At 48.4% G+C, this 26,139-nt stretch overlaps 1 protein-coding gene and 1 non-coding gene across 6 annotated transcripts; one reads left to right on the forward strand and one right to left on the reverse strand.

The window, feature by feature from the left end:
- Positions 1–779: 779 nt before the first annotated feature.
- On the forward strand, positions 780–25,966 carry Sgk2 (serum/glucocorticoid regulated kinase 2). Of its 5 annotated transcripts, none has more exons than XM_076851869.1 (14): positions 780–891; positions 5,401–5,593; positions 6,714–6,772; positions 7,408–7,457; positions 7,945–8,002; positions 8,170–8,253; positions 9,373–9,504; positions 10,479–10,591; positions 10,858–10,894; positions 11,768–11,854; positions 15,518–15,613; positions 16,510–16,665; positions 18,173–18,262; positions 22,506–25,966. In XM_076851869.1, the coding sequence occupies exons 3-14, from the start codon at positions 6,737–6,739 to the stop codon at positions 22,668–22,670; spliced, it is 1,104 nt and encodes a 367-aa protein (XP_076707984.1). In that variant the 5' UTR covers positions 780–891; positions 5,401–5,593; positions 6,714–6,736; the 3' UTR covers positions 22,671–25,966. The 5 variants fall into 5 exon arrangements, with proteins under 5 accessions (XP_076707984.1, XP_076707985.1, XP_076707987.1 ...); XM_076851870.1 differs by having other exon boundaries at positions 9,376–9,504; XM_076851872.1 differs by lacking the exon at positions 22,506–25,966 and adding an exon at positions 19,006–19,194.
- Trnaa-agc (transfer RNA alanine (anticodon AGC)) lies at positions 13,641–13,713 on the reverse strand. Its single transcript has one exon. It is a non-coding gene; the product is annotated as a tRNA-Ala (tRNA).
- Positions 25,967–26,139: the final 173 nt, after the last annotated feature.

Raw genomic sequence — 26,139 nt, forward strand, 5'->3', positions numbered from 1 at the left:
CCTCGACCCCACACCAGTTACTGCTGGGAGAGAAGTTTCATAAGCTAGTCTATAGAAGCAGTGACATCATTAGCTTAGCTTGCTTTGTCCCATTGTGTGACCAGCATCCCAAAGAACCTGACACCAGGCAAGAAAGCAACTCTCCACGGATGACACTGACTTGCCCTCATTCCCAGTGTACATGAGAAAAAGTCAGTGTCCTTCAAGATATTTATGGACATCCCAATCAGGCGTAACTTGTTTGGGTTCATGGGACAGAGAGGGACACTTTGAGGACATGGTGTTTTACTTCACTCCATTTCTCCAAGGTGGCCCCCATCAGGGAAGCAGCGAGAGAGAGAGTTGTATGAGTCTTTGGATTGTCAGTCCTCTGGACTCTGAGAGAAGAGTGGTTCAGCCACTGGCATAGGAAGGCTACACGGAAGTCGGCCTTAAGCAGGAGCTTGGGAGGACATTTCAGAGAATGGACACATGACAGTGTTGAAGGGGCTTCAGAGACCTTCCTTCAGGAAGTGCATACACCATCCCCAGTCCACGTGAGGCTCTGAGACCTAAGTCACTTGCCCAAGGTGACACACCTTAAGTTGTGCAGTAGCTTTTAAAAGGTCAGAGGGTCCCCAGGGCGGGATTGTCCAGTAGCCAGTGGGCGCAGCCAGCATGATAATTCTGTCCAGTGGTTAATTAATAACCAAAAGGCCCCAAAGCCAGCTCCCAACTGGCAAGGCTGGGAAGTTGAACTCCAGCCCGTTTGAGAGTCAGGCGAGTGGGTGACAGGTCGCTCCTGCCAGGGAAGGGTGCTCACTCGGCAAGTTGGAACTGGGTTTCAGAAGGACCATGCCAAGAGAGAGGGCAGAGCTCCCCAGAAGCAGCACCGGGACCCACAGTCTTCAGGTGAGAGGCGGCCCCTGAGCAGACACCTGCCTGCCAGCTTGTTATCTGCCGAGTGGACTAACTAGCTACCAACCAGTTTCCTTCCTAACTACCTGTTTCCTTTCCTTCCTTCCTTAGGCCCTCCCCTCTTTTTTTCCTTTCTAACCTCTCTCCTCCCTCCCTTCCTTCCTTTCTTTTTCCCTGGTTTTCTTTCCTAACCTCTTTCCTCCTCCTTTCTTCCCGTCTAAGCTAGCCGCTTAATTTCAGCTGCCTGCTTTCTTCTTCCCTCGCGAACCTTTTACACCCTCACTTCTTCCCCACTTTCATTCCTCCCTTTTCTCTTTGGAAAGTCCAGACCACGGTTGGGAGTGGGGACTGGCCCGATTCAAATTCTAGTTACATAATTTATTGACTTTGCATCTTGATCAAATCACTTCCCTTCTCCATGCCTCAGTTTCTTCCTTCAAGCAGGGACAATGACAGCTTCTAACCCACGGGGTTGTGGGGACAACACAAGAGTCAGCTGGCCTTGAGCTGGACAGGGAGGCAAATGAATAAATGATAGTGGGGGGCGGCGGGGGGCAGGTGCAGAAAAACAGAAGGAAGGAAGCGCTGGTGAGGCTTCTGGTAAAGCCATCAGGCCCTCAACAGGGTTACCCAAACAGACCAGGTGGAGGGGAATGTTCCAAGGAAAGAGAACTCTGTGATGCCCCTGCCCCACTCCATTCTGCAGGTCCACAGTGTGACAGGGCAGAGGAAGGCAGGTCTCGGCTGTGGCAAGTTGGAGGGGGCAACAGGCTTAAGGGCTCACGGGGCCCTTTATAGCGGCTGCCACAGGACAGAGTCAGGAGATCCCAATGCCTGACCTCCAGCCAAATAATCAGACAGTGGTCAGCCAGGAAGCAAGCTTAGGCAGGGAGAGATGCCCAGGAGTGGGAGTCATGGTCAAGGCGATGGGAGAGGGTAGTGGTGGGCAATGAGTGTGTCCAGGTTCCCGCAGGGACTTCATATTTAAATGTTAACTGAACAGTAACATCTGGAGAAACTTTACACAATCCGTCAAAAGTAAAAATAAAAGCAACCTAGGAATCTACAGTCACAGCCTCCCACCTTCGTGTGTGTGTGAAATTAAACACACAAATATCCATGGACGTACTTGTGTATGTAGGGACCATTTTGAAACTTGCTTTTTTGCTTGAGATTGCATCAGTTACAGGTTCCCATTTCGATTTATTTAGGCTTATATGGAGTTTTTGATTGTGGAATTTTCCACTTTATGTATATACCATGATTTATCAAGCCATTCCTGATTTCCTTAGTAGAATATGTCCTGAGCATCTATTAGTTCCAGGCCTGTTCTAAATGACGAGGATTCAATAATGAACAAAAAAAAAATATTTGCCCTTGTGAAATTCATGTTCTGGTTGGACACAGAAAATAAAACCATTTAAATAGTGGCTTGATAAGGTGCCAGTGCGATGAGTGTGCTATAAAGCAAAATATAAACAGAAAAAGAATGTATGGAAGAGGTGGCCCTGCTATTGTTAGTGACCAACCACCCTCATGTGCCCAGGACTGTACTAGTTTTAACACTGACAGCCCTGAGTCCCAGAAAAACCATCTATAATCAGCACAGGCCTCTCTGACATCTATAATCAGCACAGGCCTCTCTGGGTGGTGATCCTAAAGCAGAGACCTCTGTGATGTCCCAACATGCAGATGTCTTGGGGAAGAACTTTCTAGGCAGATGGAAAAGTAAGTGCAAGGGGCCAGAGACCAGAGGGCACTTTGTGTGTTTGAGGGACAGAGAGAGGGAGCCAGAGCAGCCCTAGGAGGAATGAGGCAGGTGGATGCCCTGAGGACAGTCGGGGGTGGGGGGAATGGGAAGCAATGAAGACAAGCTGGAGATGTGGAATCTCTTAAGAACTTGGCAGAGACTCAGAACTTTAATTCTAAGTTCGATGGGAAGATACTGGAGTTTTTAGCAATGAAGACACGTGATCTGATTTCCTTTTTTTGGTGATATCGGGGATCAAACCCAGGGGTGCTGTACCACTAAGCTATACCCCCAGCCCTTTTAACTTTTTATTTTGTGACCATGAGTCTCACTAAGTCACTGAGGCTGGCCTCCGATTTATGATCCTCCTGCCTCAGCCACCACACCAGGCTTGGTAGCCACTATCTACTGTCTATTCTCTAACTCTATGACAACTTTTTAAAAATTTCACAAATGAGTGAGATCACGCACTATTTGTCTCCCTTTGCCTGCCTTATTTCACTTAACATAATGTCTGCCAAGTTCATCGGTGTTGCCAGAAATGACAGGATTTCAACCTTTTTATGACTGAATAGTATTCTATTATACATACATCCACCGCTGTTTCTTAATCCATTCATCCATTGATGGACACATAGGCTGATTCCATATGTTGGCTTATCATGAAAAGTGCCACCATTCACATGAAGTGCATGTGTCTCCTCCCCTGCAGGTCTTATTTTCTGGACATATTTTGATGGGATTCCATGAGAAAGTGGGATTGGGATGAGGGTGCTAAGTTTCCCGGATGACTTCCGAGTTGCTAACTTCAACTTTTAAATAGGCAGTAGAACCCAATGGGAGGAGCAGGCTGGGGCAGAGTAGAAGGAATGGAAGTCCTGACTTGTTTGGGCCATTTTAAGACTGAGTTCCCTCTAGATGGCTAACTAATGAAGTGTCAAGGAAGCAATTGGTTCAGAGTTCAGGGGAGAATTAGAGCTAGAAAGAGAAATTTGGGAGCCTCCGAATATAATCAGTGAAGCCAATAAACAGGTTTTGATCAACCAAGAAATGAGTGCAGATAAAGATCCAAGGCTAAGACAGGGCTGAAGGATAAAGAGGAAGGAATTCAGTGTCAGAGATGGAGAAGGAGCAGACAGGGAGCTAGAAGGAGCCCCAGGACCTCTGAGGTCAACCTCTCTCAACGGCAGAGAAGCCAAGGAAGAGAAGGACCCAGGATTCCTCGCTGGCTTTGGCACATGGAGGCCTCTGTCCACCAATTTACTGGACTGTTGGGACGGAAGCCTGTTTGGAGTGGGTTCAAGACAGAAAAGAAAAGGGAGCAGAGACGCTGAGTTCAGACAGCTCCTTTGACAAGTTTAACTGAGAGAACAGAGAGATGGGCAGTCTCTGGACGGGGTGGAAGATCAGGAGCAGGAGCCTGAAGTGCCCTGTGGGGAACATTTAGGCTGCGGCTGTCACAGTTATTTTGTTCTGATATCTAGTGCTGCTGAATGAAGGGCCACCAGGGTCCTATTATTGGAAAGAAATGCCCTTGTTCTGGCTAAGTGTTTTGTCAACGCGGCATCTTGCAGGTCTGTGTGTTGGTTTCTATTTTGTGGGAGATGAAAGACTTTGATACTATTCACTGGCGTTTTCCTGGGTCAACACCTGCATTACACAGCTTGCAGAGAGCTCCTGAGGCCACTGCGCTCAGTTCCCTTCCTGACCAACAACCCCTCTACCCAGCTCTGTGGGTCCCTCTCTTGGAGTAGGTTATAGCCACACAGAAAGTTCCAGAAGGATAGGGGCTGTGTGGGGCTCATCAACTCCTTCATTCCCTAGAACATCAGCTCACCCTTCAGGAGCCCCAGGGAGCAGATATTGTCCTGTAAGAACCCAATGATCACCCCTGACAGCAAAGCCTGCGTGTGCCAGGGTGCCCCCGGGACACTTTCTTACACATCAGGAGAGCTATAGGCCAAGCAGCCCTGGCCTGGCAGGGGTGACTCAAGGGCCATGTGCTCAGCAGCAAAAGCAGGAGATCAGCTCTGCCTCTCTGAAACAGCTGCAAGTTCCTGGGTGGCAGAGCACTGTCAGCTGCCAGGGCCCAGGTCTCTATTCCCTCATGGTCTACACAGCGCCTGGTTAGGCTGCTGGACCATATGTTCTTACAGACAGGCCCCCTGTACATGTGTGCATAGTGCATACGTGTATATGCACACAGAAATGTATTGCTATATACAAGTATGGACGTCCACAGATGTTACCTGGTTATATCGTCACATAAACACACATAGGGATACAAACTTATGCTCATCTGCAGACAAACAAGGAGAACCCACATAGGGACTCCCATCCACCCCCCACACACAACACACTAACATGTATACAAATACACACGGATGCACACGACACGGTCATGTGGAAGCATACCACACACACAGAAACACAAATGATACACTGACAAACAGACACACTGACAAAAATGTACGACTGCAGTTACATCAACACACACATTCTTACACACACATTTTTACACACACACACACACACACACACACGTACCTGAAAGACAGGGCCACATTGACACACAGAGACACATGGGTGCACATCAATGCCCAATACAATTCCTCATGCACATGACACACAGAACCATATATTCCAATAAGCCCCATGTCCAGGCTCTTCTGGGGCTGCTGCCCACCCCCTGCTTTGCCCCCCAGGGGAGATGGTGTCCCTGAGGGAATAGAAGTCTCCTGTCTTGTCTTAAGCTCTGCTGGATCCCGTGTGACATCAGCCAGCCCCTTCACTGCTGCTGGGAGTTCTGAGCTTCCTGCTGGGCCCGGTCGGCACCAGGCACTGACACATCGGCCCTTGTTGGGAGAACAGTGTGGGCTCTCTTGTCTGCTGCGGTCCTCCGCTCCAGCCACTGTTTCTCCCGGAGGCTTCTCCTCAGCTGCACAGGTATGTGGGGCCAGGGAGGCCACGGGCTGGCAAAGGAGCCAGCAGGGTGAGCAGGAAAGGTGTGGCCCCGCAGTGGGCTGTCCTGGGGAACTCAGCCCTGGGTGTGGGCTAAAGTCGCTGCACTCCCTGTTCTGCAGCTCCCTCTCTCGGGGCATGGCAGGACGGGCTTCTCAGAGCAGCCTGGCTGGAGGAGTCCCTCCCTTCCCCGATGGTCACTCTCCAGGGCCTCTGTTATACAGATGGGTGGTTTCTACTCAGAGAGACCAGGTTGCGGCCCAGGCCCCTCAGCAGGCCAAAGCTATGGTCTTGGAATGCACAAAATTTCCAACAACCCCCAGGAACAACTGGTCTCTTAGGAGAGAGCTTGGCTCTAAGCCTTGACCGTCCAGGTAGGAAGTGCAGGGGCCGTGGGGTCCGAGCACCCTGAGCTGGGTCTGAATGTGCTGGCTTCTTCCGTGCTGCAGTGTAAGGGGGGGAGGACACTGCTGGTCACTCCATCCATGGCCTGATCTCAAATCAACTGACTGGCCAGTCTTGCACCTCTCCATGGATTCAGTCCAAGGTCCCCAGGGCAAATGCTGTTCCTGGGCACTGGGCAGAAGTCCTTGTGGCAAGGCGGTAATAGTCAGTATAGAGCTCAGTCTGGAGCTATCCACAGAATCCAGGGTCGCCAACTGCCTATGTGGGAGTCTGGGGAGCACAGCCTGCCCCTCACAAACTGTTCGACTCTAGAAAGTCCTTTGCTAGGCCCCAGGTGTCCACCTGAGAGGTGGGGGAAAGATTTAAACTTGGGGCCTACTTGCGGCCCTGGCCATCCTGGATTTCCGGAGCTGCCATGACTTGCAGGGGTCTTGCTGCTCTAGCTGTCCCTGACCTTTGAAAAGACCCAGCCTGGAAGGGGCCACCCTGACCACCCCTACCCCTTCTGAGGTGTTTGGTGAGAAAGGCTGGGCCCAGGGGATGTCACTTCTTGCCGTCTCCAGGTAGGGGCTGCTGGACTCCGGGAAAGGAGCCACTCAGGCTGTGGCAGGGGTTCAGGGTTGGGGAGAAGGGAGAAGGCAGCCAGGCCTGATGCTTGGGGATGGGGCCTCTCTCACACCTGTCCCTCCCTGTGCCCCAGAGCCACCTGATCACACCCTCAGAATGGCCTCTAGCCCTGACGGGATGCCTAGCCCACAGGTGAGTGTTCCCGGCCTCCCACCCAGCACTGGGAAGCTCACTTCCTCCCAAGGCTCAGGGAATCTGTAGAGACACCAGCCAGCCCTATGGGCTGTCCTAGACCAGGACTGGGAGGTGACAGGGTCATCGTGAGCTCATGGAGGCGGGCCATTTGCAGAGTGAACTGAGGAGAGATTGGGGCAAGGGCTTCAAGAAGTGTATGAGGTGGAGGAATTACACGGCGTTGATAGAGAAGACAGGGGGTTCAAGTCCCAGCCTGTTGCCTGTAAGACCTGGACCACAGCTCTTTGGCCTCGTTTTCTCACCCTTACATTAGCACACAATGGCCAGCACCTGTCCAAGGTTCTTGTGAAAAGCAGGCAGGAGTTCTGAGCTCCCTGCTGGGCCCGGTCGGCACCAGGCACTGACACATCGGCCCTTGTTGGGAGAACAAGGCTATCTGACTGGGGTGGACAGGGAGGTACATGGGTGAGTAGAATGGTGGAAGGGAACTGAAGAAAGGATGGAGGGAGAGATGGAGGGAGAGAGGGAGGAGGGAGGCTGGTAGCAATGTTGGAGAAGGGGCCAGAGCCCAGGGCTGGGGAAAGGGAGGAGGTTGACCAATCTTAACCACCTCTTCCTTTAAATGTCTTCAGCCCTCCAGAGCCAATGGGAACATCAATCTGGGACCTTCGGCCAACCCAAAGTGAGTTCTGGTCTCTCAGGTGGCTTTCCTGCCTGGCTCCCCTCAGAGCTGGCTCCTCATGTCTTGGGAATGCAATCCAAACTCTCTGGTCTGGTGTTGAAGACTCTCTGCCATCAGGGCCCAAGGCCTCCCCCAGCATTGTCTTCTGCTAGTTCTCCAGCCTTTGCCCATATTGAACCTTCCATCTGGAAAGCCCCCAGGACTTGCCCTGTTAGCAGCTCTCCAACTTCATGCCCTTCCTGGGCTGGCGGCCAGACGCCTGCCTTCTCTGCAGGGTGCCTGTTTTCTCTCCCTGCCTATTGTTAACTAGACCAGGAGCTCCATGGGGTGAAGGGTGAGTCTTGCAAGCCTCTCTTGGCAGGGAGGACAGGATGTTCTCAGGAGCAAGGAGGCGTGGCTCCAAAGTTAAAAAGAAGCCTGGGTTTGCCCTTAGGAACTAGATTTCCTGAGCTTGCAAATGCCGATCATGTTCTTCCCTTGTCCCCAGTGCCAGGCCCACAGACTTCGACTTCCTCAAAGTCATTGGCAAGGGGAACTATGGGAAGGTGAGTGGGGAGATGGGGGTGGGAGGCCTCCTGCACCCCTGCCTGCCACTTGCATGAGCAGAGAGAGAGCTTGCATACTGTAGAATGCAAGTAGGGTGAGGGCTGGAGGTGTCACCCTGGGGACGTCCAGAGTCACCCAGAGGGCTTGTATTCCTGCTTCTGCTCAGGTCCTACTAGCCAAGCGCAAGTCCGACGGGATGTTCTACGCCGTGAAGGTGCTGCAGAAAAAATCCATCTTAAAGAATAAAGAGGTACCGGAGCTCGGGCAGGCATTTCTTCTCCTGCTTCTTGACCTCCTGAGTAGCTTCCAAAGATGGCTTCCACCTCTGAGGGGTCCAGGAACATTTGTGCTGAGGTGGTTACAATAGGGGGTCCAGCTGGTGTCCAGGATTATGGCCATTCTCCAGAAAGGCAGGTGAGGCTATGCACCTATAGGGCTTTTAGGAGAACCAGCCCAAGCCTCTGACTTCCCATGGGAACACAGGGCTCCATGACAGATACCTTTTCTGCCCTCTCTGGGCTCACACTTTATGTGGGGCCACCCCTTATATTCTCCAAAGGCCCTTCAAGTCGTGGCCAGCCTGGATTCCTAGATACCTCAGCGGACTTGAGTCCTTTTAACACCCAACCCCATTGGGAGAACAGAGAGAGAGGGTTGAATATCCAGTTAGGAGACTCAGGGAGAAGAGTGTTGTGGGGGTCCAAGGGGAGGTCTTCTGGAAAAAGAAGTATTGAGTTGGCCTTGTCAGTAGCATTCTAGTAGTCTAAAAAAAGGATGGCTGTCCAGGGAGGGAAAATAGCAAGAGCAAAGATGTGACTATAGATAGCACTTGGCTTTTTTTTTTCCTTAAGGATTTTCCCCTGAAACTCATTTATGAAGGTCTCACATATAGTTTGCTTTCCACCCCGGGAACAACATTTTTTGTTTGTTTTTGGTGATGAGGATCGAACCCAGAGGTGCTCCACCATTGAGCCACAATCCCAGCCCTTTTAATTTTTTTATTTTGAGACAGGGTCTTGCTAAGTTTCTTAGGGCCTCACTAAGTTGCTGAGACTGGCCTTGTCCTTGTGATCCTCCTGCCTCAGCCTCCCTGTTGGCTGGAATGGGTCAGGAATTGCTGATTCAGGGGTTGAAGTTATTATACCAATAGGTATAATAGGTGGGAATGAAGCTAACCACGCTGAAGCCTGAATATTAGGCAAGGAGACTGGGCTTGGCTTGAAGGGCACTAGGGAGCCTTTGAGGGTGTTTGATAAAGGGCTTAAGAAAGTCCTAGGCAGGACAACCCCAATGGCAAGGCCATGCTGGCTGTGCCAGTGAGGTAAGAGAGGCCTGGCAAGCTGTGACATGGACCTGTCTGACCCCACAGCAGAGCCACATCATGGCGGAACGCAATGTGCTGCTGAAGAACGTGCGGCACCCCTTCCTCGTGGGCCTGCGCTATTCTTTCCAGACTCCTGAGAAGCTCTACTTTGTACTCGACTATGTCAATGGAGGAGAGGTGAGGGGCCAGCTGTCGGCTGGGAGGCATCCACCCACACGCCCACTGTGTGCCAAGAATGGTCTCACCTCATCCTTACAACAGACCCATTTTGTAGCTGAAGAAACTGAGCCCCAGGGAGGCCGATCACTTGCTCAAGGCCACCCAGCCCGCGCCAGGATGTGAACGTAGGTCTGACTCCCAGCCATGCTGCTTTCTTGTCTTTCTCTCACAAAGCTGCCCGTAGGCTCCCTTCCGTCCACCTGGGAAAGGTCAATGCTAAGAGATGCTCTGTGGTCAAGGTTTCCAACTCTCCCTTTGATACCACAGGCCACAGGATAGGAGATAGCTTGTCACCATCATAAATGGAGCCAACTGGTGACCCAGAAGCATGGCCGGGCATAAGCTGGGCTCCCTCTTGGACTTTACTCTGTTTCACTGGGCAAGTTGGCAAGATTTAGTGGGACTTGCCTCCATGACCCCAGATTGAACCTGTGACTGAATGACTTTGGGTCGATCCTCATCACCAAGCCAAAAGGGGAGTTTTTATCCTGCATCCCTAAGTAAAGGGCTTTGCATGCCAATAAAATAGACCAAGCGTTGGTCCACGGGGAGATGTAACGTGGCCTCAGTGTTGCTTGGGTTGGAGGAAAGGCACATCTTTAAACCACCCAGTTTCAAATTCCAGCTCTGCCAATTATGAGCTACATGACCTTGAGCAAGTCCCCTAACTGTTCTGACTCCTCCCGTTTTCCTCTTACGTGAAACTGGCATCACATGGGTACCTTGGCTGTTGTCATGAGGATTAAATGAGATAAGATGTGAAGGGCCCGACTTGGAGACTGTGCTTAATCAATGCTGGGAAATCTCTCCTTCCACGGTCACTTTGGACATGGTGACTATCCTGTGGGAAGGAACTGGCCTGCAGCTCAGGTGGGGTGACTGTGACCTAGAAGTGGAACCAGGATCCCCCTCACACACCTCCTTCTCCTCAGCTCTTCTTCCACCTGCAGCGGGAGCGTAGGTTCCTGGAACCCCGGGCCAGATTCTATACTGCTGAGGTGGCCAGTGCCATCGGCTACCTGCACTCCCTCAACATCATTTACAGGTGAGGACGGCCTGTGGCTCAGAGCCGGGCCCAGGCCCTTCCTGTCCCAACAGCCAGGGGGTGTATGAACCTCTAAACTCCAATGAGATCCCAGAGGACAAGGGCTGGGTGTCCTCCTCCCTGGAGCCAAGTGCCCAGCCTCCCTGGGCTTTCCCTCTACACCCAGGGAGCCTGTGTGAATAGTCCTCCTGCCAGGACCCAGGGTCCCCAACTCTCTCATTATATAGCCAAGACTCCACCAGACTATTTTCTCTTATTTTCTGCAGGGACCTAAAACCGGAGAACATTCTCTTGGACTGCGAGGTTGGTGTGTGTGTGTGCATGTGCACATGTGAGTGCTCTGTGTGTCTATGTGTGTGTATTGCACATGCATGCACAAGGGGAGAGGGTGCACTTCTGTATGCATGTGCATGGGTGCCCACACATATGTACACGGGTATATATATGTGCACTATGTGTGCATGTGTGTGTGTGCACATGTGTACACAAGGTCTGTGAGACAAGAGGGCTGGTGGATTTTATAGTCCTTCCTTGTCTTGGATCAAGAGGGCAGTCTGCCAGAAGGTTCACTGGGGAGATACAGGTTTAAGGGGTGAAGAAGACAGGACTGGGCAGAGGAAAAGCTCACCTGCATGGTGGCTGCAAGCAAGGCCTCAGCTGATTTCAGAGGGATGGGGACCCAGGCTGGGATGGATCGTAAGGATTGTCATAGGGTTGTCCCAAATCGAGGCCCAGAGGCTGGACTTTAATGCCCTGCCTCAACCTATCACTGGATATGAATGTCTCTGGGGGGAAGAGGCAGGTCCCAGCTGTGGGGGTGGCAGCTTCAGCAGGGGAGATCTGGGCAGTCGCAGTACCCACCCACTCCACCCTTCCACCCAGCTGTCACAGGTCCCTCTCTCACGGGGCTGCTGTCCAGCCAGGACTCTCTGGAGCTTTCACTGTCGTGGGTCTGGGGCTGAGTCCACGATGAACTAGGAAGACAGTAGAATGCCATGTCTCCACCCTGTGCCCCACGGTACTCTCCAAGCCCTGAGTCAGAGTGGAGCTTCTAGCCTGTGTCTGGGCCTCAGACCCACAGCCACGGCCTGCTCGGTGGCATCTGGGCTTTGGGGTTAGGCCCGGACCTCCCTCGGCTTAGACCACCCTCCCATCTCTGCTGTCTCTCATCCTCAGGGACATGTGGTGCTGACGGACTTCGGCCTTTGTAAGGAAGGCGTGGAGCCCGAGGACACCACGTCCACATTCTGTGGCACCCCCGAGGTAAGTGTGCATGTCCTAGGAGAGGGCAGGCCATGAATGGCCAAGGCCACAGCTCCTAAGTAGAGCCATCAAGTTACAGCTAAGGGGCTGCTGCCATCCCCCCATGCTCCCCTCCCCCCAGCCAGATGTGTGCAGAGCCTTGGTTTCCTCCTCTGTGTCGTGAGAGATGCTGGAATAGGCCCCAGCCAACTCTGGTGCCGCTCTGTGGCAGTGCTCTCCAAAGGAAATAACATTCAAATCACATACGCCATTTAAAACTTCCCTGCAGCTACATTTAAAAAGTCAAATGACAAGGCTGAGGGTGTAGCTCAGTGGTATAGCCCTTGGCCAACATGTGTGAGGCTCTGGGATCAATCCCAGCACTGCAAAAATAAACCAAAATAAAAAGAAGCAGGTGAGCACTAAGCACAATAGTGTGTGTCTGCGAACCCTGCTACTCGGGAGGCTGAGGCTGGGTGGTCACAAGTTCAAGCCCAGCCTGGGCAACATAGTGCGGCCCCATCTCAAAAACAAAAATAAGCCTGGCATGGCGGTACATGCCTGTAATCCCCGTGACTCAGAAGGCCGAGGCAGAAGATTTCAAGTTTGAGGCCAGCCTCAGCAACTCAGCAAGGTCCTAAGCAAAATTAATGAGATCCTGTCTCAAAATTAAAAATAAATAAATAAAAAGGAGTGGGGAGGTAGCTCAGTGGTAAAGTGACCCTGGGTTAAATCCCTAGTACAAACAAAACAAAGCCCCACCAACAAAAAAATCCCCAGGAACATTGAAATTAATTTTAACTATATTTTATTTAACCCACTATATCCCAAATATCCTCATTTCAACATACAATAAATATAAAAATTATTGAACAGTTCATGTTGCTAAGGCTTTGAGATCAAGCACATGTTTTACATTTGTCACACATCTGATTTGGATTAGCCACATTTCAACTGTCCAGTAGCCACACATGGCTAGCGGCTGCTGTACTGAACGGCCCTGCTTCATAGGGCAAAGTCCACGTGCCACAGGTGGCCTGGCCTAAGAGTTAAGATCAAGGCTCACAAGAGTCAGACACAGGTCCATCCACCTCCGTCTCCGGCCAATGAGAGCCTGGAGGGTTAAAAGTTGTGGGTTGCAGCAGTAATTTCACCCATCTCTCCACACACAGGAGGCCCAGGCCTCCCTGCAGCTGTGGGGTTGAGAACTTTCCTTGAACTTCCACCGGTCTTGGACCTTGGACTTTGGACCTTGGACCTGAAGGAGACCCCAGTGGCTTGGACAGGCATCAGGACTGAGGCTGTAAAGCTGGGCAGCTCCTCCTGACCTGAAGTGGGCCAAGACTTGAGCTGCTCTGGTCTACCCCATTTGCTTGGAAACCTGGGCCTCAAATCTCAGGCGAACCTCCTTGGTCTGGCACAGATGCCCTCTCTGAGCAGGAGCTATTGTTTATGTTTGTGCATGGAAAGTGTTCCCTGAATAACGCTTGCCCTCCAAAGCCTGATAGCCAAGCCATCCAGTCCCGGTCATGGCCGGGAGCTGGCAGCTGGTCACTGCTGGGGAATGTGGAACCCTGATTCCTGAAGGAGACATATGGCCTCAACACATCCCTTCTTCCACAACTCCGCCACCACTGTGGTTTTAGGGAGTGCAGACAAGAGTAACCACTGTTGCTCCCATTGTTCAAGGGCCTGTAGGTAGCCTTAAACCAGCCACCAGGAGGGATTCTGCATCCCCCCCCTTTTTTTTCAATATATTTTTAGTTGTATATGGTCACAATACCTTTTTTTTTTTCTTCTATTTTTTATGTGGTGCTGGGGATTGAACCCAGTGCCTCATGCATGCTAGGCAAGTGCTCTACCACTGAGCCACAACCCCAGCCCTCTGCATCCCCTTTTATGGATGAGGAAACCAAAGTTCTGAGAGGTTAAATGACCTGTCTGAGACCACACCAAGGAGGGCTCAGGTCTGTGTGACTCTCTGCCCTTCTGCTGACCCACACAGTCTCTCAGAGTAGCTTGGCATGATGCTGAGATCACTCTCATCATTAGCATAGATTCCATGTTAAGAGGTCACCAAGCTCTGGGGTTCAGTAGAAGGTACAGCCTGGATTCTCTCTTTATGCCAGGCACAGATGCATGGCAAGCATTCCGAAGTGCCACCTCTTTCCTGACCTCTTCTCTGCCACTCAGGTTTCCAATCCAAGGGTGTGCAACATGGCTTAGACTTTGTCCATTATTCTCCCCACCCCGTGAGTACTCCCTGGCACTCTTATTCCTAGGACACCAATAGCTCATTAAATACCTCTGTGCAAATTAGAAGGCACCTGCTCTGGGCCGACTAAGTAGAAAAGGCACCCCTGAAGCAAAAATAAAGTTGCCAGATAAACTTCTGAACTAGTGTTATGGCTTGGTGAGTGGACCATGGCCAGGATTGCAGCCCTGTCCACATCTTTGGCTGGTAAAACTGCCATGTGGTGCACAGCTGTGCAGCTGTGCAGGGCAGTCTTGCTTGATCTCTCTGTCCCTAGCACATGGCACAGGTCCCTGCACTACCCAGGCTTTTGATGAATGGATGCCACATGAACACGGGCACACCCTGTGAATATCACAGCAAGCTCCACCCCTACTCATCTTCTCCTTTAAGTGCTTTGCTTACAGATGGAGACACTGAGGCTGAGCATCTTTTCTTATCTACATTTTTATTGGTGCATTTTAATTGTCTGTAATGTTGAGATTTGTTGTTAATTAGCATAGGCACACAGTATAACAATATAAATTGGACAACATCGGTCCCGGCACTTCCCCTTCCTTCCTTTCTCCCACTTCCCGGTCCCTTTCCCCTATTCTACTGATCTCCCTTTGCTCTTCATGGGATCACCTGCCACCTTTCTTTTCCTTTTTCCTCTTTAGTTTCCACATATGAGAGAAAACATGCAACCCTGACCTTCTGAGTAGGAATTATTTCATTTAACATGATGGTCTCAAGCTCCATCCATTTTATTGCAAATGACATAATTTCATTTTCTTTATGACTGAATAAAACTCTATGGCATATATACATATCACATTTTCTTTATTCATTCCTCTGTTGATGGGCACCTAAGCTGGTTTCACAGTTTGGCTGTTATGAACTGTGCTGCTATAAGCATGGGTATGCATGAATCTCCATAGCATACAGTATTTATTTATTTACTTACTTTTGGTACTGGGGATTGAACCCAGGGGTGCTTTACTACTGAATTACATCCAGGTCCTTTTTATTTTAAGTTGCTTAGGGCCTCATTAAGTTGCTGAGGCTGGCCTGGAACTTGCAATCCTCCTGCCTCAGCTTCCAGAGTGCTGGGATTACAGATAGGTATGTGCCACTGTGTCTGGCAGTATGCTGACTTTAATTCTTTTTTTTTCTTTGTGGTGCTGGGGACTGAACCCAGAGCCTTGTGCATGCAATGCAGGCACTCTACCAACTGAGCTATATCCCCAGCCCTGATTTTAATACTAAAGGCTAAATATGGAGGAGTGGTGTAGCTGGCTCATATGGTGGTTCCATGCCTAGTCTTCTGAGGTGCTTCCACACTGATTCCCATAGTGGTTAGACTACTTTACAGTCCTACCAACAGTGTAAAAGGGTTCCTTTCCCCCCACATCATGAGCATCTTTTAAATAAGTGTGTTTCCCCAACAGTATTTGGCTCCTGAAGTGCTTCGTAAGGAGCCTTACGATCGGGCGGTGGACTGGTGGTGCTTAGGAGCAGTCCTCTACGAGATGCTGCATGGCCTAGTGAGTGGGGAGCCCCTGTCTACAGGGGACATGTGTCTCTGGGGAGAGCTGAGGGGGGAGTCTCTCCTTCATGTGGCTTGCTCAAGCTGTGTTCAGGGAACTAAATGAACCATCTCTCACCTCAGGTGAAAAACGGTGATGCCAAAGTGAATATGAAGATTCGATCTATTTTTTTCAATAATGTTAGTTCAGCACTTTACAGTTTATTACACACCATCTCACCTTGGCCATGTCGATACAGTCTGGGAGCCTGGTACCATAGAGCACAGAGTTGTTCTTATTTTACTGAGTGTGAAACTGAGGCCAAAGAGGTCACAGTCCTTCTGGAAAGATTGTGAACCCAGCTTAACTGCCTGGGTAGGTTTCCGCCTGTGTGGAGCGGGAGGGTTCACCAGCACAGCATGGTGAAGCAGGAAGCTGTGGGGGTCAGGAGAAAGACCAGCTGGGAGGGGAACAGGAGGAAGAGCGGCAGGAAGAGAAGTGGACCCTGAGTAGGGTTTGGGGCCTCTCTGTCTTCCTAGCTGTGCGGTTTATTGCTCTCTGAACTTTGTCTTCTCATCCGAAAAATCAGAGCCTCAGAGGATGGTTGTGAGCTGGCAGGAAGTGACGAAGGCCCAGGTGTAAGCTTGGTGCACAGCTGGATTAGCAGAGCTGGGATGGGAGATGCCCCCGGGAGGTCCACGAACCTCCCACTGGTAGGAAGCGCCGTGTGACCTTCTCAGCAGCCCTGACTGTCACCTGTGATGGGTGCCTACAGGTCCTGTCTTTCCACATCTGCCATGTGAGCCATTGCACAGGATGCCATGGGTCCTCCTGGCAACCTGGTTGCTCTGGTTCCCTGAGACCCATTTCCACGTTCGCATGGGTGATCTTCCAGCTTCTCCCTCTCTTACCAGCCACCCTTCTACAGCCAAGATGTGTCCCAGATGTATGAGAACATTCTGCACCAGCCACTACAGATTCCTGGAGGCCGGACAGTGGCTGCCTGCGACCTCCTGCAAGGCCTTCTCCACAAGGACCAGAGGCAGAGGCTGGGCTCCAAGGCAGACTTTGTAGGTGACCTGCCAGCTAGAGCATAGGCCTCTTTGGGGGCTCTCAACTCCCTGAAGAGGCAGCTCAGTGGTACATCACTGCGCTTCCTGCTCCCCTCTAAAATCAGCCTGCTAACACCTCCATTGGAAATTCACTACAGCTACCAGCCGTCTACTTTCTTTATTCCAGTTCCTTTAGTAAACCAATGTTTACTGAGCACCTACTACGTGCCAGACATTGAGCTAGGTGCTAAAAATTTAACAGTCTAGGTCTCTGCCCTTATTAAGTGGGGGGGGGGGTAAAGGAGGCTGACAACAAAACAAAAATAAAAGCAAAGATATATGCAATTATCACAAATGTAAGGAAGGAAATGATACCACAGGTGAACAATAATGGGAGGAAAAGGCTTCTAAGTGTTCACACCAAAGCTCGATGTGCCAGAGCCAGTGAATGTAATTTCTGGGGCATTTGCCTACCTTTCCTTGCTCTGCTTAAAGAACTGGAAGCTTCTTTCCCAGAAATTAGGTTCTCTCCTTCCAAGGGGAAGTTTGCATCTTCAAATTTATGTGTAATTTTTAAGATAAATTATTCATTCACACAGATTAAAATTCAAAATCTACAAAATGGTATTCAGAAAAAGTCCTTCTGCCTACCCAGTACCTACCTCAATTTAGAGGAAGCACAAATTACTAATTTCTTGGGTATTCTTCTGGAGATTTTGAGTCTGGCTTTTTAACTAGCTCAGAGGGCAGTCCTGATACAGGAGACTGGAGAATCATTTTTTGAGAAACAGCATTAGAATACAGATCCTGCTGGGAGGAAAGTTGATGCCAATGTTTTTTCTGTTTGATCTTTTTCTTTTTGCTGCTGGGGATTGAACCCACGGTACTTAACTACTGAGTTCCTCCCCCAGTCCTTATTACATTTTATTTTGAGACAGGGACTTGCTACATTGCTGAGGGTCTCACTAACTTGCTGAGGCTGGCCCAGAACTTGTGATCTTCCTGCCTCAACCTCCCCAGTCTCTGGGGATTACAGGCGTGTGCCACCACATTGGCCCAGTGTTGATTTTGATAAGGAAAGAGGTGGTGAAGCATGCCTAGGGCTGAGTCCTCACTTCTGGGTCTCTGGGAATTTGTGGCTTTTCTTGGGGCTTTATTTCTCAAACCTTCCTCTGGATTGCCTTCTGGGAAGTCTCAAGATGTACTGATGCGTCAGGGGTGGATCCCCAACTCCCTGCTCACTTTCTCACACACCCCCCCACCTCCCGGAACCAGTTCTCATTCCTTGACATTCCATTCAGACCCTAGAATGGTGTAAGTATTTAGAGAGGTACCCAGTTGCAGATGCACTTTAATGGGGGAGTTTTGGATGATGGTGGCGAGGCCACAGCCAGGCTGCAGAACACCCAGGAAACCAGCCAGAACTTCAAGGACTGTGCAGTTAAAAGCCAGTTGCTACAGAGTTGGGAGGATGTGGGGGTGGGGGAGGGGAGAGTTACTTCTGATCAAAACCTTCTTCTTGCAGCTGGAGATAAAGAACCATGTATTCTTCAGTCCCATAAACTGGGATGACTTGTACCACAAGAGGCTGACTCCGCCCTTCAACCCAAATGTGGTAAGAGGTCACAGTATTCTAGATTTTGGATTCCCAGCACTGGTCAGAGTTTGGAGAGTATCTGCCCCCCGACTCCCTCCCTCCTTCCCTCTCTCTTTCATTTGATACCAGGGATTGATCCCAGAGGTAATTTACCACATCCTCAGTCCTTTTTATTATTTATTTTAAGGCAGGGTCTTGCTAAGTTGCTTAGGGCCTCACCAAATTGCAGAGGCTGGTCTGAAACTTGTGATCCTCCTGCCTCAGCCTCCCCAGCCACTGCAATTACAGGCGTGCTCCACTGTGCCTGGCCCAACTGTCTTTATGCCAACGGAGACACTGAGTGTCCAAAAGGTTCAATGATTTATCAGAGCCACATGCTAAAATTAGACGCAGAACCCTTTCAGGCACTTCCAAGTCGGGTCAGCAAGCTCAGCTCTGAGGCAGAAGCCACACTGCTGCATCTTCAGGATCAATAACCCTCATGGCAGGGCCCTTTCCAGTTTGTAAGCTCTCTGTGTCACACTGCATACCCAGGCAGAGCCACACCCTATGGAGACGGCCTATATTTCTTGTGGAAAGTATGGAGAGCAGAGAAATTCAAAGTAGCAGGGAGGAAATGATTTGTATCTCACCACCCAGGGACTTCCAGCCTTTTTTTTTTTTTTTGGTGTGTGTGTGTTTTTCCACATAGTTAAATCATACATTTTTTTTTTTTTTTGGTGTGTGTATATGTATTGATCTGTCTCTCTCTCTCCTCACAGTTGCCCCTGTGGGATGCTCAAGTTCCTTATATAAAATAGCATAGTATTTACATATGACCTATGCACAGCCTCGTATGTACTTTAATTCATCTCTAGATTACTTATAATTTCTCTTACAATGTAATTTCTATGAAAATATTTGTTATGCTATATTATTTAGGAAATAAATCTGTATATATTCAGTACCAATAGTATTTCCCCCAAATATTTTTACTCTTCAGTTGTTTAAATCCATGACTAAGGATTCCCATGAATGTAGAGGCCTGACTATATATAAGTGTGTGTATATTTTTTCCCTTTTTATTGTTTATAGGCTATGCTATTATTTTTTCCACACAATATAAAACTTTATACAAACATCATTTTTAATGGCTGCATAATATTTCCATCCTATGTTAATAACCAGACTTACTTGGGGCTGAAGTTGTGGCTCAGTGGTAGAGCACTTGCTTAGCATGTGTGAGGCACTGGGTTCAATCCTCAGCACCACATAAAAATAAATAAAGATACTGTTTATTCATTTACAACTAAATAAATATTAAAAAAAAATCCAAGGGGTGGCAGGGTGGGGTAGGAACTTACTCAGCTGTGCTCCACATGGTGAACTTTAGGCCATTACCATTCATTTTAGTCAGCTTTTCACTGCTGTGACTAAAAGACCCAACCAGAACAACTTTAGAGGAGGAAAAGTTTATTTGGGCAATTGTGGTTTCAGAGGTCTCAATCCACAGACAGCAGGCTCCATTCCTTGGGGCTCAAGGTAAGACAGAGCATCATACTGCAGAAGAGTGTAGTGGAGGGAAGCAGCTCACATGATGATCAGAAAGCAGAGAGACACCACTTGCCAGATCCAAATGCATTCCCCAAGCCTCGCCCCCAATGCCCCACCTCCTCCAGCCACACCCTACCAGCCTTCAGTTACCACTCAATTGATCCCATCATGTGATTAAGTCACTGACTGGGTTAAGGTTCTGGTAACCCAATCATTTCTTCTCGGAACCTTCTTGTATTGTCTCACATGAGAGCTTTTGAGGGACACTTCACATCCAAACTATAACATCATTTTTTTCTTTCATAATGTGCTGATGAACATCTTCTAAGTAAGTATCTTTGCCCAGAATTCTGGTTATTTTCTGAAGGTGGGTTTCAGAAGGGTAACTGCACAGTCAAAGACCACCACCGTTTCCAGGCCCTTGGTTTGCACTCACCTATTCACCACGCACAAGGGAGAACTATCTTCTTCCTCCTGTTCTGTCTTCTGGTGGGTTTTCATCTTCCTCACCCTCTGCAGCACGCTGTTCTTAACTCTTTTTCACTTTGCAAATCTGATAAAAAGTGGCATCTCTTAGTGTTTTAATCATGTTTCTTTGATCCACAGTGGAGGTGTCGAGTGTTTAAATGTAACTTATGGTGGTCCCATGACTGAAAGGAGCTGTGTTCGAGGTGGATGAGGGAGGTTCTTTGCGTCACCTGTGCAGCACAGGGTCCCACTTTCTCTACCAGGCTGCATACTGAATATAGCCAATGTTAGTTCATTATTTATATTTTCTCTTTGGTACCTGTTCATGAATGTGACTTCAAGCACCAGATTCTTAACAATGGTTGTCATATAGGATACATTCAGTTCAGCACTTGAAAAGTTTTTTTTTTTTCTTTTCCCCTTTGGATTTTTCTAACTTTGTGGTGCTGGGTTCAATCCAGGGCCTCACACAAGCTAGCCATGCTCTCTACCAGAGTCCTTTGCTAACCTCCAGCACTCTTTCCTTGGGATTTTAACAGTAAGGATGATATCACACATATACCTTAGAGAACGATACACAGAATTCTAGAAAGGAATGCAAAATGATGTAGCAATACAGGGACATCAGAGTGAGACGTACTGGAAATGGATTCCTGGTTCTGCTACCTACCACTCGTAGACCTTGAAGACTTTTCTTTAGCATCAAATTCTTCATTTGTGAAAAACAGAAAATATCTGCTTGTCTTGGGCTACAGGGCTAACAAGGGCCAGAGCTAGGATCCACATTCTGGTCTTGGAGCTCTGAGCCCTATGGCTTTCTTTCTTTCTTTTTTGTACTGGGGATTGAGCCAAAGGGCACTCTACCACTGAGCTACATTCCCAATCCTTTAAAAATATTTTTTTTTAGTTGTAGATGTGCACAATACCTTTATTTATTTTTATGAGGTGCTGAGGATTGAACTCAGTGCCTCACATGTGCAAGGCAAGCGCTTTACCACTGAGTCACAACCCCAGTACCTCCCAACCCTTTTTATTTTGAGACAGGGTCTTGCTAATTTGCCCAGGCTGCCTTTGAACTTGTGATTCCCCTGCCTCAGCCTCCTAAGTAGCTGGGATTATAGGTATGTGCCACTGCACATGGCCTGTGACCTTTTTGAGAAGTTGGAAGGTATGGCATGTTTGTTTGCAGAGCCCAAGACTTACACATGAAAGTAGATCTGCAGACCCCTCCACTTGCTCACCTGCTTACTTCATAACATCCAGAGGGTGTTATCTTCTCCTCTGACTGGGTCACCTCTGCAGACTGTATTTGTTAGTTCTAACTGCATAGCAAGTCACCCCAAAAGCAGGTGTCTTCAAATAATAATCTTTTCTTACGGGGTGCTGGAGATTGAACCCAGGGCCTCACACATACCAAGAAAGTGCTCTACCACTGAGCTATACCCCCAGTCCTCAACAACAATATTTCATCTTGTTCATATTCCATGGGTTGGCTAGTGTTTTTTAAATCTGGGCCAGGCCAGTTATTCTCTGTAGAGCTCTCATATCTGTGGTCAGCAGTTAATTGATCTAGAACTGCCTCATGTGTCTGGGAGTTGGCAGGCTGCCAGGGCACCTGGGTTCTCCTTCCTGCAGCCTCCCACCTTGATTCCCAAGGCACATTTTTTCAAGCCTCCACTCAAATCATTTGTCAGTGTTCCACTGGCATGAGCAAGTCACGTGGCTAACCCATATTTAAAAGATAGAGAACCTCCACCTCTGGATGGTAAATGGAGAATTTGTGATCATTTTTACAATTACTCAAATGGCTCTTCCTGCAAAATAGTTAGAGCAGCCCCAGTCCCTCTCTACCATATTATCCTATCTCCTCCATCTGGGACCCTGAACGTTCTACTTGTATAAATGCTTTGTTCAATCCTTTTACCCTCTACATACTGCAAGCTCCTATAAGCAGAGGCTCACTCTATTTTGTTCTCCCATATTTCCAGTGTCATAAACAATGCCTGGAAAGCATTCAGTGAATGTAGGTTGATTGACAGACTTGTCTGAGGATTGGTGTAGAGCAGGCAGGGTGCCTGGGGGTTAGAGAAATCAGCCATGTGGAATAAGATGATTAATGGAGATGCATGGGAAAGTGACAGTTAAGTGTGGATCACCAAGAGGTACTGAGGGGAGGCCTGGCATCCCTCTCCTGGGCTTTCGGTTCCTTTGGCAGCTCTGATCCCAGTGCCCTCTCCTCATCTTTGGCTTCTGTTGACAGGCAGGACCTGCTGACTTGAAACACTTTGACCCAGAGTTCACCCAAGAAGCAGTCTCCAAGTCTATTGGCTGCACCCCTGAAACTATGGCTAGCAGCTCAGGGGCCTCAAGTGCATTCCTGGGATTTTCCTATGCCCCTGAGGATGACGACTTCTTGGACTGCTAGGAGAAGCACTTGTGAAACCTCTGAGGCCAGCTGGTAATAGGAGGAATTACTTTCGGCTGCTAGTAAGACTCAACGTAATGTTGTAAGTTGGATGGATTGAACAAGAAGTAGGGTCATTTTTTCCCCATCACAGAGAAGGACATTGTTAGGTGACCTGGGCTGGTAGGACAGGTCATTAGATACTCAGAGGCTTTCCGTATTTCTATTTGGTCTCTTGACAAATGGCTTCTGATAGTAGAGTTGATATATTATCACAAGATGGTTACTGGTTGTCTCGTCTCCACTTTTGTGTCCTGGACAGGCAAAAGGAGGAAAAGATGAGAGGGGACATCAAAAGGGCACTGTTAAAAGTGCTTTCCCAGCTGGATGCAGTGTACATGCTTATAATCCCAGTGACTCAGGAGGCTGAGGCAGGCAGATTGCAATTTGAGCCAGCCTCAGCAATTTAACAAGACCCTCAGCAATGTAGCCAGAACTTGTCTCAAAATAAAAGATTAAAAAAAAAAAAAAAAAAAAAGGACTGGGGAACTGGGGATGTGGGTTCAATCCCCAGTACCCTGTCCCCAAAAAGCGTTTTCCCAGAAGCTCCATCCAATGACTTGCGCTGGTATCTCATTAACCATCCTTTACTGCTGTAATGGAGCCTGGGTGCACGAAGACCCTTAATAGTAAAAAGCTCTAATGCTAAGGGAGATGTGGAGAATATTGCGTGGGCAACTGGCATTCTTTACCAGAAGGCCTCTTAGTACATAAAAAGACAGAGCTGTAACAAGCCTACAAGGTACCACCCAATCTCTCTTATTCTGTGTTGATAGTTTCTTTCTTTGTTGTGGGTAGTGTACTGGATGTGTACTCTTTGCTATTATTGGGTTTGGCTGCCTGGCATCTAAGCCCCTTCTAATAGACAGGGAATTCCTTACTTTATGAGCCTCGATGAGTCTCCCTATCTCCACTCAAAATGCCATATATTGACTTTCCCCTGAACTAGGGCCAGGAATGTGACCCAGCAATACACCCATGCCATGCTTTGAACCAAAAAAAAAGGGATCAGAAGCTCTCTTTCAGGTGGCAGCTGTGGTAATGGTACCCACAAAACTAGGTTCCTGGCATAGAGGTGGCAACAGTACAAACTGTAGTAGTAATGAGTCCTCTGTAGCAGCAACTGGAGCAGTTTGCTCATCAGCCCAGTGCTGCAGCATCTGTCATTCCCAGAAGCCTCCAGTCCCATTCTCAAGCTGTGCCAAGGACTTAAAGAGCATCTGACTCACTGTTACGTACAACGATAATGCACTAATAAAAAATATGGAAAGTAAAGGGCTGGGGATGTAGCTCAGTGGTAGAGCACTTCTGGGTTCATTCCTCAGTACCACCAACATAAATAATAACATAAAAATTGGGGGGCAGGTCTAGGGGATTGAACCCAGGGGTGCTCTACCATTAAGCTACATCCTCAGCCCTTTTTAAAATTTTGAGATAGGGTCTTGCTAAGTTGCAAACTTGCAACCCTTCTGCCTCAGACTAAGCTTCTGAGCCTTTTAACACTCCTTTTTTTTTTGGGGGGGGGGCTTAATTGGGCAAAGTTAGCTTCAGAATGCCTGCTGTCTACGCTGAGTGAGTTTCTGTGTTAGACTCTTCATTGCCCATTAGCAATTTTCTTCCAAATAACCATAAGAAGGAATTATTACGATTTTATTTTTTGCCAATTGAGAAACAAAGTTGGAGAAGTAACTTCTTGCTTGAAGGCTAGCCGCTAATAAAGGCTAGATCTGGGATTTAGAGCCACATAACCTGACTCCACATCTCTCACCTTTAACCTCTGTGTGAGTTTGCCCTTCACTCAGACTGTTAGGTCCAAGCAGAATGACCATCAAAATCTGTAATGAGAGCCAAAGTAAGAATTGGCTAGAATAAGCCAGGTGGTGAGAAAAAGAGGTCTTGTGGAAGAGACAGTGAACTGGACTCCCACTCATGGTCTTAGTTTGGTTGTCAAGAAGTTCGTGCCCTGCCCCACTTCACATGGGCAGCCCAGGCCTTGGTGATCAGAGCTTCCTGGTCACTTATACAGCTCTGTTTGTTCAGTATTAGTCCTTTCTAAAGGCAATTCATATTGGACAGAATGTGAACATGTACAACCTCAGGAATTCAAGACTGCTCTTATGGGATGAATTATACTGCCTTATTTTGGTAGAAAAGTGTTTTGTTTTTCTCTTCACAAACCTGTAGTTTATACTTCATGTGGCTTTATTAGTTTTTTGGTTTGGAGAGAAGGGGAGAAAGTTTCTTAGGATCAAATTGCCTTTGCCTCTGAACTCAGTCCCACTCTCTTCCTTCCATTTTTTTCCCCTCAATCTCCTACCCCAGGAATTATGGGGGTGGCTGGGAGAGCATGGAAAGAACACTAAGGACACTGACCTAAAGCTGGATCAGGAAGAACTGATGTTAAGTTTTGACATGTGCGGAGAATATTGAAAGAAACTGATTTCCATTCTAATAGTGCTTGCTAACTGCCAAATTTGGAATGTGAGGACAGAATCCCAACTCATCAAAGCAAAAATCAAGAGTGTAACTATTAGACATGATAGTACTGTTAAAAGTGCACAATCAGCTATGAATTGTGAAGAGAGTGGTTCTATCCAAGATTGTAAAGTCACAAAAATTTTCACCAGGACAGAAAATAAAAATGAAGAAAAACTATGCTACTGAATTGATCATGCTACACCTATGTTTACGGAGCACATTCTAAGTTTTATATGTATGTTTTACAATTCTCACTATAAGCCAGCATTTAGAAATTATTAACCTCATTTTATAGGTAGGAAACATTCACTCAGAGATTAAGTTCTTGCACCCATCTGGTGCAAGTCACAGCCAGGATCAGAACTTGGCGGCGGGTGACTGAAAAAACCTTGTTATTTCAAAAACCTATGACAGTGAGAGAAGTGCTTTTGGGCAGGTGCTCTTGGTCTTCAAGCAAATACTGACTGCACAAAAGGCAGAAGGATCAGAAGGATCCAACTACATGACTTCCATTTTTATCCCTAACTGCAGACTGTATTCATCCAACTGTGCACCAGTAGCAGCATCTGTAAGAGAATTTGTCCAGGAGATACAGCTCATTTTTGCACGTGGATGCCCTGGGTTCCATTCCTTGAACAGGGAGGAAAACAAAACAAAACAAAAACCTCTCATTCACCCTCTTCCTCTTTTAAATCTGCTGTCTTGGTAGCTGTGAAAAACCAACTCAAGTTGTGTGTGTTTTAATATCCTAAACTCCCAATACTCTGTATATATCGAAGACAAACATAAATGTAAACAAAAACTGTTAGATGTCTCTGCACTCATCTGTTTCAGCCTGGTGGCTGCCACAGCCTTGTAGACAAGAGCACAGCTCTATTAGGGCAGACACAGAGAGCTCCTCGGGGGAGAAGGGTGGATGGTTTGCGGTTGTGGGTGTTTCCCTTCCCATTTT

Source organism: Callospermophilus lateralis, chromosome 3, assembly GCF_048772815.1.
Source record: "Callospermophilus lateralis isolate mCalLat2 chromosome 3, mCalLat2.hap1, whole genome shotgun sequence".
Taxonomy (NCBI): domain Eukaryota; kingdom Metazoa; phylum Chordata; class Mammalia; order Rodentia; family Sciuridae; genus Callospermophilus; species Callospermophilus lateralis.